Consider the following 19895-nt stretch of genomic DNA (forward strand, 5'->3'; position numbering starts at 1 on the left):
TTAGGCCAAAATGGATATCAGATGAACTAATGAGGCATATGGCAGAGAAGAAAAATGCATGGGATACTTACAAATTAACACATGACACAGAAGCCTATGATAGATACAAGTTGATATGCAACCAAGTTACAAAGGAGGTTAGGCAGGCGAAGGCAGATTACGAGAAATCCTTGGCAAGGGATGCAAAGAAAAACAGCAAAGAGTTCTTTACTTATGTAAACTCTAGAAGGAAGGGGATGAATCAGATTGGTCCACTTGATATTGATGGGTCAACTGTTGATGATCCTGCTCAGGTAGCTAACAAACTAAATGAATATTTTGCATCGACATTCACACATGAGAAGTTATTCAGCAAGGGGAATGCCAGAGGTGTATTCAACTCTAGCAGTAAGCTACAGAATCTTGAAATAACTGGGAGGAGAAACTGTTGAAGATAAACACAAGAAAGGCACCAGGGGTGGATGGGATCTATCCAGTTATATTAAAGGAGGCAGCAAAGGAAGTAAGCAAACCCTTAGCCATAATTACGAGAGCTTCCTTGGACTCAGGGGAGGTACCCATAGACTGGAAAAGTGCAAATGTGACCCCAATTCACAAAGGAGGATCAAAGGCTGACACAAGTAATTATAGACCTGTGAGCTTAACTTCTGTTCCAGGAAAATTAATGGAGGCACTGGTTAAAGAAGCACTGCAGGATCATTTAGACAAGACTTCAGTTATAGCTCAGACACAGCATGGTTTTGTTAAGGGGAAGTCTTGCCTGACCAACTTGATTGGATACTATGATGCAGTCACAAAAGAACTGGATGCAGGGAATAACTTTGATATTATATACTTGGATCTTAGAAAGGCTTTTGATACTGTTGCACATGGAAGACTGCTACACAAATTGGAGCAGTGTGACATTGGAGGCAAATTGCTGCTATGGATAAAGGGGTGGTTGAGGGGGAGAAGACAGAGAGTGGTAATCAATGGACACTGCTCATCGTGGACTAATGTTATTAGTGGAGTCCCTCAGGGCTCAGTGTTGGGTCCATTATTGTTTTCTGTATTTATAAATGATATTGATGATGGTATATCAAGCTTAATGTCCAAGTTTGCAGACGATACAAAGGTTGGCAGGGTTGTCAAGGACACTACTGACACTATGCTGCTGCAACAGTATCTGGAAAGGTTGAGCAGATGGGCTGAGAGATGGCAAATGAAGTTTAACATTGACAAATGTAAAGTACTACACATGGGAAACAGCAACCCCAGAGCAACGTATCAACTCGGTGGTACTACACTGACAGTGGTAAAGAATGAAAGGGACTTGGGGGTGGTTGTGCAAGCAGATATGAAGTTCTCTGAGCAGTGCAGACGGGCTGCAAGAGTAGCTCATGGAGTATTGTCAATGATATACAGGAATTTTTCCAGCAGGGATAAGGAGGTGATTATTCCATTGTATAAGGCAATGGTCAGGCCACACCTAGAGTACTGTATACAGGTCTGGAGACCTCATTTGAAGAAGGATGTAGAGCTGCTGGAACGAGTACAGAGAAGGGCAACAAGATTAGTGAATGGAACAAAGGGGTGCTCTTACGAAGAAAGGCTTAAGTTTTGAAAATTACAGTGTCTGGAGACTAGGCACCAGCGAGGTGATCTGATAGAGGTGTATAAAGCCTTGAATGGTTTAAGCATGCTCAATGCTGATGGGATTCTTCCTCTAGCTCAGAAAAATCACCTGAGAGGGCATAAATTCAAATTGAGGAAAGACAGATGTAGGATAGACGTGCAGAAATTTGCCTTTAGCCAGCGGGTGGTTGGTTGGTGGAACAGACTTCCATCCCTTGTGGTGGAGGTTGATAGCCTAAATAAGTTTAAGGCTCAGCTGGACAGGTATTTTGAACGAACAGAGGGGTGAAGTGGAAGTGGGTTTTTTTTTTTTTTTTTTTGGCTGATGCTGCATAAGCTTGCTTTCTTGCATCAAATGCCTCTACTAATGCTAATGCTAATGCTAAAAATAAAAATGATCAAATCTAAATACAGGACACGATTTTCTGATGAACATTTACATAAAATCTTAATATTATGTGTAACTTCTTTCTTGCTTTTCTTTGTTAGTGCATCTGCTTCTGCGGCCATAATGCACCTCCAAAGGTTTTTGCAGTACTCTGATTCAAGCCCAAGGCGGGATTCGAACCCGTGACCTTTGGGTTGCCAGGCAGGCACTTTACCCTCCCAGCTAGCCCGGTCAGTGTTAGGTGTAACAAACATTGAAGTTTATATTGAGAAACTTATAAATAAATTGCAGCCTCAAATGTCTCATTGAACATATGATTCCTTATTCAATCCTGTCAACAGGTCTATCAGGAAAGATCTGGCAGATGTTCTTAACTTTACAGGACAGAAGACCCAAAGTTAGGAATGAGCACCAAATTTTTCCTGTTTAATTTTGACAAATAACATGGTTTAATTAGTGCTATTCATATTTAACTAATTAACTATGAACAACTACATTACATCCTTCTCTCAACATATTAACATTAGATCAAACTGTCATACATTCCATTTCCAGGAATCTTATATAATTTCTCTAGTTTCGTTAAATTCTTTAATATATTTAAAAATATATAACCTATATCTTCAAATAGGCCTATGGGGCTGGGAAATTCCATACTGCAATAATTAAACCAGCTAAGGAATTAAAAACACCAGCCAAGGAATTAAAAATTTACTATAAAAATAAAATATACAGAAATAAAATATAATGGAAACACTATCGGAAGACTAAAATATTACAATAAATTACGATAAAAACATTAAAAATATAGTTAAAAATACCGAAGCAATAAAATTATCTAAAATAAACTGGATTAAAAGCGATAAAACCTGAAGCTTTCGGAGACTGCTGTCTCCTTCTTCAACAGTATACTATTACTGCAATGACACATCTTTAAGAAGCAGGCCCATGGCACTCATGCACGTGGTCCATCAAACACATGGTCGGCATTCCCCACGCGCGCATCGAAAACGGAAGTGGCTCGGGAGTGTCAAACAGAACCGGTCATTCCGTCTGAGGACAACCGCCTCAAACAAGGGGGTGTAAACGTGTTCCCCTGTCCCTGTTAATAGTATTACGACTGGATGAACCGATTCACAAGCTCTCGAGCCACTTGCATTCCCAAAATCCATGGGCACGGTCTGTAATGACCACGTCTTCGGGGGAGATCCGATGCTGCTTCTCCCAGAAATGCTCTGCCACAGCAGACCTCGCATAATTAGCAGTCTTAATAGCGGTCATGTGCTCCCGCAGACGGTCTTTTAAACGTTGCCCCGTCTCCCCCACATAACACTCCTCACAATCCGGGCACTTAATCTCATAGACCACACTACTAGTATAGTCCTGAGCTATGGGATCTTTAACTTGAGACACCACTGTGTGCAATCTCCATCCCGGAAGTTGCACACAGCAGGTCTGACACTCCTGCAGTGCCCGTACAATACGTTCTGAAAGGCCCGGATAGTAAGGAATGTATGCGGTAGCAACAGGGGCAGGCGACTCCCTACGATTGGATTCTACCCTATAAATATATTTGTCGAAGACCCTCTGGGGGTACCCACACTTCCTGAGGTCTGCCGTGACTCTGCAAATTTCCATTTCCTTATCCTCGGGGGTACTACAGTGGGTCCCCAACCTATTCAACAACGCCCTGGCTACACTATTCTTATGATGATAAGCCTGTGCTGAGCTGTAATGAACATACTGGCCACGGCACATAGGCTTTCTATAAATCGTTGTCTTTATTTTAGACCCATCTCTGCTAACCAGGACATCCAGAAACGGGAGGAACCCAGCTCTTTCCACCTCCGAGGTGAATTGTATAAATGGGGAGAAGCTGTTAAGTAAATTACATAATGATCTGAGAGATATGAGAAGACACGTTGGATTGATGTTGGAATACATTAGTACCAATCTAACCCCAATTCACTGTGCGTTGATCTTGATTGGTTGGTTATTGGTTATTTGGAGCATTAGCAACTAAGGCCATATTGCTCCGGGATATGCAGTGGTCATTCCCTGACCTTTCCGCATCCTCCGTATTTGGTGGTGACGGGCTCAAACCCCGGTCTGATCAAGAAGCGTGTGCTACGCACTGCTGCTCCTTCCCACCTGGCTACGGAGGCGCCTGTTGATCTTGAGAGTAGTGGCAGATAAAGCAACAAGGGTTGCGGACATTTACAAGCGTAGGCAAACCAATAAATTCAATAGGTTGCTAGAGAAATCTGTGGTTGTACGTAATAGGGATATTGGTAACTTTATTCATAACTTAAGTGGCAAACAGTTTACTAAAGAACAGGAGGAAGTATTGAACCTGGGTCCAAAGTTTGCTTTAGTACCTGCAAGGTCTCTCATTGTAGAGATAGCTATGGGAGTGGAAAAAGCCATCAACAAACTACCTGTGACCCAAGCTGATGAGATACGGGTTAGGATTGCGGCTATTTTAAGTCAGGCCAGGACGGTGCATTCTAATCTTAGCCATAGACATGAAAGAGCATTAAGACAACTTAGAAAGGATGAGGGTATTATAATGTTACCTGCCGATAAAGGCAGATCCACAGTTATACTGAACAAAGAAGATTATTGTTCAAAAGCTCTGGATCTTTTACAGAATACCAACATATATAAAGTTACCCATCAAAATCTGTTAGCTGGTTTGGAGAGACAAGTTAACAACATCATACAAGGCTGGCATAAGGCTGGAAAAATAACTACAGAAGTTTATTGGGCTCTTCATGCCTCAGGATGTCGATTACTCCAATTCTATAGCCTCCCAAAGATGCACAAGGTGGGCATTCCATTGAGACCAATAGTATCGTTTGTGGGTAGTCCCACCTATGCTTTATCTGGATTTTTAGCTAGAGTTATTGCTCCTATAGTGGGACGCTCCAGTTTAGTAGTTAAGGATAGCAAGGAATTTGTGAACTTTATAAGAAGCCAGTCTATAGGTGAAGATGAACTTATGATCTCGTTTGATGTTGTATCTTTGTTCACATGTATCCCCATTGAACATAGGGTGCATTGTGTAAGGTTGGCCTTGGAATAGGATGATAACTTAAGTGCTAGATGTTTACTAAGTATTGATGATATTTGTAAAGGCGTTGAGTTTTGCCTCGTTAGCACTACCATGATCTTTCAAAAAGTTATGTACAAGCAGGTCCATGGCACGGCCATGGGTTCCCCCATTAGTGCCATTGTGGCCAATTTGGCAATGGAGGAACTGGAAACCAGGGTGTTTCATCAGTTGGATTTCCCCATGTGCGAGTGGAGGAGATATGTGGACGATACGTTCACCATTTTAAAAAGGGGGAAAGAAGATGAAGTGCTCAATTTACTTAATAGCTTCTCCCCATTTATACAATTCACCTCGGAGGTGGAAAGAGCTGGGTCCCTCCCGTTTCTAGATGTCCTGGTTAGCAGAGATGGGTCTAGAATAAAGACAATGATTTATAGAAAGCCTATGTGACGTGGCCAGTATGTTCATTACAGCTCGGCACAGGCTTATCATCATAAGAATAGTGTAGCCAGGGCGTTGTTGAATAGGGTGGGGACCCACTGTAGTACCCCCAACGATAAGGAAATGGAAATTTGCAGAGTCACGGCAGACCTCAGGAAGTGTGGGTACCCCCAGAGGGTCTTCGACAAATATATTTATAGGGTAGAATCCAATCGTAGGGAGTTGCCTGCCCCTGTTGCTACCGCATACATTCCTTACAATCCGGGCCTTTCAGAACGTATTGTACGGGCACTGCGGGAGTGTCAGACCTGTTGTGTGCAACTTCCAGGACGGAGATTGCACACAGTGGTGTCTCAAGTTAAAGATCCCATAGCCCAGGACTATACTAGTAGTGTGGTCTATGAGATTAAGTGCCCGGATTGTGAGGAGTGTTATGTGGGGGAGACGGGGCGACGTTTAAAAGACCGTCTGGGGGAGCACATGACCACTATTAAGATTGCTAATTATGCGAGGTCTGCTGTGGCAGAGCATTTCTGGGAGAAGCAGCATCGGATCTCTCCTGAAGACACGGTCATTACGGACCGTGCCCATGGATTTTGGGAACGCAAGTGGCTCGAGAGCTTGTGAATAGGTTCATCTAGTCATAATACTATTAACAGGGACAGGGGGGACATGTTTACACCCCCTGTTTGAGGCGGTTGTCCTCAGACGGGATGACCGGTTCTGTTTGACACTCCCGAGCCACTTCCGTTTCCGATGCGCGCATGGGGAATGCCGACCATGTGTCTGCTTCTTAAGGATGTGTCATTGCAGTAATAGTATACTGTTGAAGAAGGAGACAGCAGTCTCCGAAAGCTTCAGGTTTTATCGCTTTTAATCCAGTTTATTTTAGATAATTTTATTGCTTCGGTATTTTTAACTATATTCTTAATGTTTTTATCGTAGTTTATTTTATTGTAATTTATTGTAATATTTTAGTTATATAGTTATTGTAGTTATTTTAGTTATTGTATATTTTATTTCTGTATATTTTATTTTTATAGTAAATTTTTAATTCCTTGGCTGGTGTTTGTCTTTAATTATTGCAGTATAAAATATATAAGCATCAGTATTTATAATTTTATATATATGTGATGATAAGCCATATTTAACAATAAGTCCACTCATCATATATGAAAAATACCTTCACACATGCCTGGCATAACATAGCAATATCTATCCCCACGACCAAGTAGGTTTAATGAAAATAACAATGTACAGTAAACCCCCGCTATTCGCGGTCGCTGATTTAATATAAAATTAAACCTAAAAAAATGTGAATTTTAAAGCACCGTGAACATTTTCCGCCATAAAAAAACACGGGCGTGGCTAAAATTATCTTTCCCGGTCAAAACAGCGCTCAGTGGGTAGGGGAGAGGGGTGACAAAATCCCGACGTGGATGTTTCTCGCTAATCATTGTTCAGTGTGTGCTATGCGCTTGTCATGGAAGGTTTCGTCGTTTGCTTTTAATTTATATGCTTATAAATTAAATAAATTTATCAATTTATAAATTGATATGCTTATAAAAGTGATAAATCTACTATTTTGCAATGTAAAACAGACTTTTTCGAGTGTGTTAGCGGAAGAAAGTGACTTTATTGTGGACAAATTCTTTCTAACCCTTACAAAAATATGGCTATGAATAACAAGGGAAATGTGAAAAGATCAAAGAAGGTGATGACATTAGCGAATAAAATTGAGTTATTAGACAAAACTTCTAATGGTGAAAGTGTCTCCTCAGTGGCAAAACATTATAAAATCAATGAGTCAACAGTACGATCAATCAAAAAATCAGAAGAAAAAATCCGACGTAGTGTCCGTGAAAACGCGCTAATTGCTTCAAAAATTTGCTCTGTAACTCGTGATATTAAATTAGAAAAAATGGAAAAGGCTTTAAATCTGTGGATAGAAGACCGAACTCAAAATAAAATTCCCTTAAGTTCAATCATCATTCGTGAAAAGGCAAAACTCCTTTATCAATACTTTAGTGAAACTGGTGATAGCTCTGGCAGGATAAGTTTTTTTAGCTAGCAAAGGCGCTGGCTTGAAAGATTTGTTTGAAATTTCTAATAAATATTACATTTAATATTAAATTGTTTCTTATTTTCATTTCGATGCCATATGCTTGCATTTCACTATGTACTGTCTATGTACATAGTCATATTATGAAGGTACATATAATACATACATAGACACAATTTTAGACTAGTTTTTCTTATATACTGTATTTAATACTTTGGAATGGAACCCCTTTATTACTATGGGAGCCATAACTCAGTATTCGCGTTTTCGGTATTTGCAGCATTTCTCAGGAACATAACCCCCGTGAATAGCGGGGGTTTACTGTCTTTCGGTATTTCACCAAGAATAATATAAGCAGCAGTGAAAAGAAGAAAGAAGGTAAGCAGTTCTCATTATATTGTGAGAACATGCCAGCACCTTTAATAAAAAAAAATAATAATAATAAAAAAATAACACATGATGTCTGTGTGCTGATTTTCTTCTATTTTTTTTTAAATGTACTTGAAGAAAACATAAGGGAAGCAGATATGAAACCATAAATGCTCAAGTTATATAAAATTAAACCTAAAAAATAAAAACAACAAAAAAATATATAAAAAATAAAAACAACTGAAATTTTGCTGTAAAAAATAACTGCAAAATACAATTAAGATTCAGCAGTTGTTCTTATTATGTCTCAAATTTATATGTAATTAATAACTGATTTTTCTTAGAATATTTAAATCTTAATTTCAATGATGAAATACTTGATTACATTACCTCGCAAATGTAGGCCAAGAAACATCAAGATCATGACCTCGTGGACAAAGATCAAAGTGAACATCATTCAGCTCATATAGGATCTTAATTAGTTGAATCCAGTGCACTGACTGTCTTAACAGAGAATCTTCAGTATACCAGGCACTAAAGAGAGGAAACATTTGTTAGAATAAAGAAATTTTAAATACCATAATTTGTTCTATGTCTGCATTAAAAACAAACAGCTAAATTTATTCACAGATGTTCATTTACGATCATTCCTCAAATTGTAGAATGTCTTTTATCATCATCTAACACGAAATTACGTTTTTTTTTTCTGCCCCAAAACTACAAGCCTAGTATCCATTGTTAAAATCTTCACCAGTGAACAATGGATTAAAATGAATCTAAAACAGGATTATAATTCATTAAAAAAATTACATCCATTAACTCTCACATTGCCCTTTGTTTGATAGCAACGAGAAAAATTTGAATCTTAAATCATCTCTATAAGAGGGAGGTTTTGTAGCTATGACAGAAAGTATAAGATGAAACATATCAGGTTAGCACAAAGAAGCATATTAGTATTAGTATTAGTATTAGTAACGGCCGTATGGTGCAAGAAAGCCTATGGCTTATGCTGCACCAGCCAAAAAAAAAAAAAAAAAAAAAATCCGAACAAAACAATGATAAAAACAAAAATTAAATAAATAAATAATAATAATTAATAAATAAATAAAAATAATAAAATGAAATTAAAAATTAAATAAAAAGGAAATTAATCCTATCATCCTATGCGCTTCCCTTACCCGAAAGTACTATCCAGATGACCTTTGAATTTCCCCAAACTGTCGGCCTCTACCACCCATGAAGGCAACTTATTCCAGTAATTTATAACTCGCTGGCTAAAATAAAACTTCCTGCAGTCCAATCTAAACATTTCCCCCCGTAACTTGAATTTATGTCCCCTAGTTCTAGCATCATTTATAATCTTGAAAATTTTGTCCTCATTCATTTTACTGATGCCTCTCAGAGCCTTAAACACCTCAATCAAATCTCCTCTAAGGTGTCTAGTTTCCAAACTCTGCAACCCACATATTCGAAGTCTTTCTTCATAAGGACGCCCTTTTGCCGATCTCACCAGGCGAGTTACCCTTCTTTGCACCCTTTCAAGAAGCTCGATGTCTTTCTTTAGGTGCGGTCTCCATACTTGAACACAGTATTCCAAGTGTGGTCTAACATAGGCCTTATATAATGGGATTATCACGTCCCTTTCTCTACTTGCAAAAGTTCGATAGATCATCGATAGGACACCATGGGCCTTCCTTGCAACCTGTTTACAATGCTCAGAGAATTTCATGTCTGACCGTATCGTAACACCCAAGTCCCTTTCCTCCAGTACTGGGTTTAGTTGAACTCCACCAAGTGAATAAGTTATTTTGGGATTACTGTTTCCCAGGTGTAATACCTTACACTTTGTTGGATTAAAGCACAGCTGCCATTTTTCTGACCATTCTTGAAGTCTATCTAGGTCTCTCTGAAGAAGCTCAGCTTGACAGTGATCATTAACTACTCTACCAATTTTAACATCATCTGCAAATTTAGACATCACGCCCTCTATCCCTTCATCAATGTCGTTTATGAAAATTAAAAACAACAGTGGTCCTAATACTGATCCTTGGGGAACCCCACTTCTTACATCAACCCAATCTGAGGAATAGCCATTTATCACAACCCTCTGCCTCCTGCCCTGAAGCCATCCTTCTATCCATCTAAGGATTTTCCCAGTGATTCCAACCTGTTCCAGCTTATAAAGCAACCGCTCATGTGGGACTGAGTCAAAAGCTTTGCTGAAATCTAAATAAACAATGTCGAAATTATTCCCTAAATCCAGCTCGTGAGTGACCCTTTCGAAATAGCGAATCAGATTTGTTAAACATGATTTTCCCTTTACAAAACCATGCTGAGTATCCTTGAGAATTTCAATTCTATCCAAATGATCCTGAATTCCACCCTTGATCAATGCCTCCATGATTTTCCCTACTACTGAAGTCAGACTGACAGGTCGATAATTTCCCACTTCACTTTTAGAGCCACCCTTATGTATGGGAGATACATTTGCACTTTTCCAATCCAAGGGAATCTCCCCAGAGTCTAGTGATGCTCGCATAACCAGCCTCAGTGGTTCAATGCACTCGCTTGCCGCCTCTCTCTTGTGTAGTTAACATATTTTATTGCCTTACTAGAATTTACAGGTATGATTTTATTATTTTATCAAAATACAAGAAGTCTTAAAATAAGCTCTCTACTCTTTTGTCATCTAGAAGTCCAAGTATTACTGATTATTATTATTTTATCAGTGTTTCCAATATATGCAGTTTTGCTTTAAATATATCAATATATCAATGTAAATATGTTCAGATGTTCATCAGTTAAAAAACTGGTACACAAGTGTGGCAACATTAAATTACAGAGCCTCACAACACGCAGTTAGCCATTATCATTATCTGTGTGCCTTGTCCCTCTATTACTTTATTCATCTTCAGAATGTCACTATTTTGGTCAAAGTTGGAATTTTGATATTTTTTGTGTAGTTAACATTTTTTATATTTTTTAAATTTTCCTTGGCTTTCTTGAGTGACATAATTGCTGTAATCTTGTCCACATTTGTTTCAGTCCAGCAAAGTCAAAAGTATGGTGCTCAGTTGGTCTTTATTTCAGATATTCTGGTGGCGTCCAGGATTATATTCCAGCAACCCTGAGAACATTGTGCCAATTTTTATGTGTTAACCTCTAATAAACATACCTAACATCGCTTTTCTTCTTCAAAAGCTCTTCCTTTTCAAAAAATCTTCTTCCAGTTTTCCCAATTAAGCCAGTTTCCATTTATTATGGCATACATGATAGGTTCATTATCATTTAGTTGTGTATCATGCTTTACAAGTCAATTCCAATTGGTGCTATTTCTTCTTTATCTGTTGAGTTCACTACAGAGATAGATGATACTTCGCACTTTTATTTTCAGCTAGACTATTTATATTTTTCTCTTCTTATTCTCAGTTCCTCTCTTACATTGATCACCATGTCCTTTATCTATATTCTGACTCTTCCTTCATCGTGGTTTGCCATTTTTCACTCATTTGGAGAGATTTTGGTTCACTGTCTGAAACTGAAGATATTCTTAGAGGGGGGGGGGGGGCTCTATCAATAGGAGATATAATTGGGGAATTTCAGGCAAAGGGAATATGGTTCCTTCATGAGTTATGCCATTTTTCAATTTGCACAGCATGTAAATCAGCTCATGAACACACAGTTGTACAGCTAAATACATAACAAAGCTGCATAGAGTACCATAAGAATTGGTGCAATATGACCTGAGTAGCTGATACACCAAAATTTTTCAGAGACAACAAGAGGGTTTTTTTTCTCTTCTCATGATGATGCTTCATTTGCAAAAGGTTGTGACCTACTGAGTGTTCAAGTCAATTTCATTTGTATTTTATCATCATCTAACACGAAATTGTTTTTTTTTTCTGCCCCAAAACTACAAGCCTAGTATCCATTGTTAAAATCTTCAACTTATGCTGTTCAGAAATTTTTGGAATCTAAAGTTGCCCTTGTCATATATTTGATGCAGAAAGATCATTCATATACTCCATTCTTCAGTCATTCCTCCTCATTATGGTTATTTTGGACTTTTATTTTCCACTTAACCTATTTAAAACCTAATGCCTCTATATAATTATATATATAGAATTATATAATTCTATAAGACCTGCAGATTGCTTCCACTTTAAAATTTCAAATTATCTCATATTTCACACTACTTGCTGTCGATAAAAATGATTCCATGGATGTTGGATCCCAGTTCATCCTAGATCTCCGGATCTTCACTGGACATTACAATTTGGCAATAAAGACTATGTATCCAAAGTATTTCAGAAGCTCACTTTCCATTATGTGTATTAATAAACTTGCACTTGCAGTGACTGATATAATTTTTTTTACGTATCTTGTTAAACCTTCCCAGATTTTCTGTGTCAGGTTTATGTCATTTATTTATCTTTATTTCTGTTGTAGAAGTTGATATAGCTTAAACAGATTCAAGGCAGAACTAGACAAACATTTGGAGTGAGTGGATGGGTGAAACGAGAAGATTTTTTTTTGGCTGATCTGTATAAGCTTGCTTTCTTGCATCATGTGCCTTTACTAATGCTAATGCTAATTTGTAACAAATAATGGATTTCAATAATAATATCATAATTATTGTTCAGAAATTTGTTGCATCTTCTTCTTGTGCAGTAAAACCCTAGTACAGTTAATACTATTTAAAAAACACTATGAAAAAAATATTTCAGAGTCTTGGACTTCTCTTATTAACAGTACTTTATAAGACTTATTTGAATGAAATGGTCTTGACATGCAACAAATTCAATACATCAAACTGTTGGACTTAGAAAACTTTGCATAAATGTATTGGTGTACACAGAAAGAAAAACAGTACGTGAAAATCATGAACAGTTAAACATGCAAGAATGAATAAACACTAATTTCGTTTCATTGAACACTGTAAAATGCATCACATATTGTTAGGAAGCTTTACAAAATATAATAAAAAAACATTGTTTACAATACATGTTTACAGTTAAGGAATATTAAAGAAAAACCAGAATTTGCTCGAAAGAAATTTGGTGTCACATCCTTATCATTTTCTACATTCCTAAATGATCCTGCTCAAATCTTGAATTTTTTCCCTCTGTGGTGCAAAGCAGTAAAGCATACCAGCACCTTTAATAAAAAAAAAAATAATAATAATAAAATAACATATGATGTCTGTGTGCTGATTTTCTTTTTGATTGCTTTCTTTTATTTTTTTTAAATGTACTTGAAGAAAACATAAGGATAGCAGATATGAAACAATAAATGAAAGAAGCCTCATATTTCACAATTTAATATTACTATTACATTTTCTAACAAAAAAAACAAAACAAAAAAGAGAGCAAATGGTGATAATTTAGTATAGCACTATTAGAATTAGTATTGGTATTTAAAATCTTCAAATCTTTTGCTCTAGAAGTTTAACATTGACAAATGGAAGCTACTGCATATGGGCAGCAGTAATCCCAGATAAATATACCAACTGTATGCACTCAGGGTAGTGGAAAATGAAATAGACCTGGGAGTAATTGTGCAGTTATATATTAAGTTCTCTAAGCAGTGCAGACAGGCTACCAAGACAGCTCATGGGGTTTTTTTCAATGATATAAAGGAACTTTGCTAGCAGGGAAAAGGAGATTATTGTACAAGGCAATGGTTAGGCCACATGTTGAGTACAGCATACAGGTCTGGAGGCCTCATTTTAGGAAGGATGTAGATCTGCTGGAATGGGTGCAAAGGACAGAGATTGGTAAAGGAGAACAAAAGGGTGGTCTCAAGAAAGGCTTCAGTTCTGCAAACTGTAGCATCTAGAGACTAGGCACCTGTCAGACTATCTGATTGAGGAGCTTAAGGCTTTCAATGGATTCAGCAAGCCAAGCTCAATGCTGATGGCATTCTTTCTCTTGCTCAGAGTACACACATGAGGGCATGTAAAACTGAGGAAGTATGGCTGCAGGATAGACATGTAGAGGTTTGCCTTCAGCCAGTGGTAGTAGTTGGAACAAACTTCCATCTGATGTTGTGGAAGTGGGTAGTTTAAATAAATTCAAGGAAGAACTAGACAATCTAAGTTAAACTACTGGAGGTGATGGACAGGTGATGTGGGAAGGGTTTTTTTTTTTTTTTTGTTTTTTTTTGGCTGATGCTTTATAAGCTTGCTTTCTTGCATTATTTGCCACTACTGACACTAATACTAAAATTATGATATTTGTCACCCTTGTGGCACTAGAGTAGTGGCATCTCTTTACTGAAAATTATATATTTTAGTTGTAATCTGGAACAGTTTCACATCCACTTTTTTGCAGTATCCATGAATGGACAAAGGTATGCAGGTGTGTCGGAAAATGTTAATCTGGATTCGATTTTTGGGCTAGGCACTCATTTGAAAGGGTGGATCTTTTGAAACAAATGGCCACTTTGCAGCCCAAAGTTTACTAAATACTGGTTATGGTGTAATTAAAAAGCTGTATCTGCTGTAACATCTAAACAATCTAAAAGGCTATATTCAGATATTGAACAACTAAGGTGAGTAATTGAATAGAGAAAAGAATATGTCCCAAGGTCAAATTTCCTCTGCTGCTCACAATTTCATTACTCAAATCAAAGCTGTTACTGATTTGGAAGGATGACATTTTGAGTCATGTTTGTAATCGTGCCACTTCTCAGCCCACCTTCCCAACTTTTCTAGATCCTGTTGCAGCAGCATACTGTTGTTACTATCATTAACGACACTGCTTACCTTTGTCATCTGCAAATTCGACATTAAGCTTGATATAACTTCATCAATATCATTGATAAATAAACAATGTGCCCAACACTGAACCCTGGGGGACTCCACTAATAACACTGGTCCACAAAGAGCAGTGTCTATTGCCATTGTCTTTAATAAAATACACATTCAAATAAGAAAACTACCATGTTGTAGGGGCATCACAAAATCTTTGCACATGTTGCAGTTTAGCTTTATTGATCATTGATCATCATCATTAGCAATAGTAGAGGCATACAATGCAAGAAAGCAAGCTTATGCAGCATCAGCCAAAAAAAAAAAAAAAAAACACCATTTCATCATCATCACTTAGCTCACTGACAGATGAAGAGTTGAAAGATTTCAACTAAAGATCAAGTGTTATGTGCCAGCATTGTGGTATTCGGAATCTAGTGTTTGATCTTCTCTGTATTGACTTTTTTTTTTGGAGGGAGGATATAAATGCTGATGAAAAAATCCTTAAATTCAAATTTATCAATTTATTTTCAGACCTCACCTTGTTACTTTTTCATTAGAGAAGCACTGCTGAAGAGTGTCAGCCAAGCACTGGTGCATCAAACAAAAGCGAATAAAAGCTCTTCCCTGACCAACTGATGTTTTCAACTAAAAATAAACAATATATATTACATGTGGTTTCCATTTGAGCATATAGAATGTATTTATTTATTTTTTTGAATGGAAGGTGAAGAGAGGATTGAAATAAACCAATCATAAGAACACAAGCCAGTTGTTTTTTTCTGTATAAAAGTAGTGATTTGATATATGATTAATGTTAAGAGCATAACTGGAATTTTAATAATTGTTAAAAAAAAAAAAAAAAAAAAAAAAGGTCAAGAGGCCTCTTTGTTCTGGGGACCATGCTAATACAGCAAATATACTGTCCATCTGGAAAGCAGTAATGAAGATTTATTGAAAATTAAAAATGGAGTAATGCAAGCGTTACCCCATTATGCCTGTATTACCCCATTTTTAGTTTTCAATAAACCTTCGTTACTGTTTTCCGGATGGACAATATATTTATTGTAAAAAAAAAAAAAAAAAAAAAAAAAAACCAGCAGTCCAGTCATTATGGTTCAATCACTGTGGTCAAACCCAATGATTAAATCATGATTTTTGAATGCAGCAACACGAACAATTGAGACATTGTGGTACCATAAGCATTGGCTGTAAGGCTGTCTAAGATGTCATTGTTCAGTCTTAACTAAGTCACTGAAAAACTAAGATAATAATGTTCACTGAAATATAAATTACAGCCCCTTCTTTTCTTGTTAAAGAAAAAAAAAAAATGGAAAAAATGTCATAGGCAACAGAACTATCCATTGATGACAGTTCTGTTAATGTAGTGCATTAATGATCCATTAATTCACTACTGCTGTAGTGAATTTAGTAAATGTCAGTTCTTTGACTTACAGGAAGATCAAGATGTAATTACTCTAAAATATTCATTAAAATTTTTCAAAGAACAATTCATTAGAATCTTACATGACCAACAAATATGAGAATAAAAATAAAAATCAATAACTTTAATAAAAATATAATAAATTACATAAACGTAAATAAGGTGCTTAAATAAAAATTTTAAGTTCCATAAAATTAAAACTGATGAGGGGAATTTTAATAATTCCACTCATTAAAAGCATTAAAGTGATGGATAAAACTAATAAGATCGATTAAAAGTGCTAAAACAGCAAACAGCATTCCATGCAGCATTCTCCTTTATCAACTTGAAGAATTTGTAAAATAATAGGAGAAGTTTACCTCAATATCGTACGTAGAACACTTCCGTATAATACCAGAAATTAAAACGAAAAAAATCGAAAAACTTGCATTAGAGTAACAAATAATTAAAAATCAATTTAGCCCAATAAAACTCGATTTAACACGATTAAAAATCAATTTAACACAATTAAAAATAAGAAAATTAATTAAAAGAATTTTCATTCCTGTGATCACAACATACGGTCGAAAAGCGTTGTCAGCTTCAAGAAGGAAAATTGTTTTGCAATTTTTTTCTTTAAATTCTTTTAATTAATCTTCTTAATTTTAATTGCGTTAAATTGATTTTTAATTATTTTTTAAATTATTTGTTACTTTAATGTAAGTTTTTCGATTTTTTGTTTTAATTTCTGGAGAGTATCATATGGAAATGTTCTACGTACTATATTGAGGTAAACTTCTCTTATTATTTTACAAATATTGATATCAATGTAGAACGTATTGAGCATTACAGCTCTGGTTCATACTATCCAACTTGAAGAATGTACGGCAAGTGACAGAAGAAATAGCAGAGGTTCGTGGACAAACAGACATGTGGTAGGAATGACTGGGCAGTAGTGTTTAAAAAGAAAAAAAAAAATCTGTCAATCACACACAGATGTTGTGGAATAACATATATTGGGCATATGCCAGTGCTCAGCACACTGAAAAATGGCAACCTGCACAATTTTGGTGGATGTGGAGATGTGTCTCTCTGCTGCAATTTATAATGGACCCATAGTAAAAATATGAAGTGCTTTAACCAACAAGTGCCAATGTATGTATAACTTCCTGGCAAGAAATTCTAATCCAGCACTTCAGGGTGGAGTTTCCTATCCCCTTACTCTTGCGGAGCAGCTCTAGCTATCACATTGAATGTCTGGATAGTAAATGTTACAACAGTGGGCTGCCAGGAGACTGGAAGACCAAGTTTTCAGTAAATATGTAAATGTGAATAGTCCCTCAGAGTATAAAGAAGCTCTCTACACAGCTAAGTGATTTCTCTGCCATTCCTGAAGTGAGCAAAACAACTCAGATCCCAGCCATGATGTTCAGATTGACTGTTCACATGAGTTTTGCAGAAGCACTGATGTAACACGCACTATCCATATTTATACTGCAGGTCTCATTATATATAGTATGAGTTATTCAACGATACTGTGAATAAATGGGATGTCATAAGTCACTGAAATTTCATTTCTTGCATTTAGACTTCTTTCCCAAAAACACTGGCACAGTAGTGAGTGATGGGCAGGGGTGGAACAGTTTCACCAAGCTATTAAGTAAATGGAAAATTACTATCAAGGTTTCTGGAATGAACATATGTTGTCAGACTACTGCTGGATGTTGTACCACAACATTCAAGAAAAAGTGTATCAAAGAAAATAATTCTCTCAACATTTTTAAGCTGTAGGTATCTATTTTACAATAGCGTACTTTATTATTTTAACTAAGTGTATAAAGTATATTGGGTTTAAACTGTAAAACTGACAAAAATATAATTGTAACAAGTCTCACATACCTTGTTGTTGTTGTTGTTGTTATGGAGGATTAATGGCACATAAACTGCTAAGGCTATAATGTGCCTATTCACTTATTATATTAAAAGATATGAGTTTTCCATAAAGTTAGAAGAAAATCTGAAATAATTAAAAAGCCCAGTTTGCCTGAGGAAGTCAAAAAATCCAGAAATATTTGCCTTATCACCAATGAGATTTTCAAGAGTTATTGGTTTATGAAGATTAACCAGTGAGATCAAGGATGAAGTTCTGTCTTGTTTATAATAGAGGCAGCCAATAAGAATATGTTTAACAGTCAAATTGTTAGAACAATGTGTACTGTAGTGGATCATCTCCTGTGAGTAAATGAAGGTGGGTCAGATGGGTATGACCTATTCTTGCCTTTGAAAGGACTACTACTTCTTCTTGTCTCGATGTACGGACACTGGAGCACCAAATTTTCGGATCATGTTTAAACTGAAAGAGTTTATTATTAGTCTGAGAGTGCCAGAGTGCTGTCCATTGTATATTTACGGTTAGTGCATAATCTGATGCTGGAACAGGGATATTCGTTAAATCTAAGGTAGTTGGATTTTTTGCAGCTTTATCGGCCAGTTCATTGTCTAAAATACCGGAATGTGCTAGAATCCAACAAAAAGTGACTAGTTGGTTGCGTTCTTTAATTTGCAGTAATAAGCTTCTGATTTCATCTAGAACAGGGTGAACTTTATCTGAGGAATTACATAACGACATGATTGAGCTGAGGGAATCAGTGTAAATAACAGATTTTGAGGAACAGTCAGAATAGAGATTTTCTAAAGCTAGTTTGATTGCAAATAATTCAGCTGAAAAGATACTGAATTCAGAAGGAAGGGCTGCTGATACAATTTGGAAACACTGCAACTGCTCCAACATTTGAATTAGATTTAGAGCCATCTGTATCTGTATATTTAGAGCCATTTGAATTAGATTTAGAGCCATCTGTATCTGTATATTTAGAGCCAATTGAATTAGATTTAGAGCCATCTGTATAATTTGTGTAGAAATCAGTATATCTTTGAATGTGAACTGCATGAAGTTGGTTGACATTTGATACTTCCAAAATATTCTTTCTCCATTGACAGAGAATTGTCATTTTTTTCTCTTTGCTTTGGTGCATTTCTCATTCCACCAGTAATTATAATGCTTTCAGCCCGGCGGATTTGATAGTGGTATTGTGTCTTTAGCCACATTTAGAAGATGCAACGTGATGTAATCTGTCACATTATCAATATGTTGGAGGCCAATTTTTTCCTCATCAAGGGCAATTGATGACTGAAATTTTGCCCAGTCTGCTCAGACAAATTTCCATTTTCTGCAGTGTTGAGTTGAAGGAGTCTGTGCTATCAAAAAGTTGCATACTATTGGGAAGTGGTCGCTGCCCGTGGGATCATTTATTACATACCACTCTATGGTTGGGACCAGTAATGGTGAACAAATTGAGAGATCTATTGCTGAGGTGTGTCCAGTTGGGAGCTGTACGTGTGTCGGTGCACCAGTATTGAGTTCAGTAAGATTTAGTGCCTCTAAAAAGCTTTCAATTAGGCTACTTCGTCTATCTAATTTAAGAGAGCCCCATAAGGGGTGGTGGCCATTAAAGTCCCCTAATATATAGAGAGGTGGAGGTATCTATATAAAGAGATCTTCAAGATCTTTTAAAGAGTATGTACGGTTTGGCAGTAGGTAGATTGAGACAAGTGTTATTGCACTGTGGAGAGTTATACGAACAGCAACAGATTCTATTTCAGTTTGAATTGGGATATTAGTTGGGATCTTCAAATTTACTAGGATTGCTACACCACCATGGGCAGCATTAGCTGTATTTCGATCTCTTCGATAAAGGCAATAATTCTTTATCGAAGGAGAAATTTGTGAGA

At 36.7% G+C, this 19895-nt stretch overlaps 1 protein-coding gene across 3 annotated transcripts in view; it reads right to left on the bottom strand.

Moving 5' to 3' along the window:
* LOC150091497 (uncharacterized) overlaps positions 1–19895 on the bottom strand; it is a 321972-nt gene that overhangs the window by 171233 nt on the left and 130844 nt on the right. For all 3 annotated transcript variants that reach the window (XM_090375972.1, XM_090375964.1, XM_090375955.1), the window contains exons 5-6: positions 15222–15328; positions 8320–8463 (exon numbers count right to left, since the gene is read on the bottom strand). In XM_090375972.1, coding sequence (XP_090232098.1) covers positions 8320–8463; positions 15222–15328 — 251 coding nt within the window. The remainder of the gene's footprint in view (positions 1–8319; positions 8464–15221; positions 15329–19895) is intronic.

Source organism: Mastigoproctus giganteus, chromosome 1, assembly GCF_048544385.1.
Source record: "Mastigoproctus giganteus isolate SK-2022 chromosome 1, ASM4854438v1, whole genome shotgun sequence".
NCBI classification, from domain to species: domain Eukaryota; kingdom Metazoa; phylum Arthropoda; class Arachnida; order Uropygi; family Thelyphonidae; genus Mastigoproctus; species Mastigoproctus giganteus.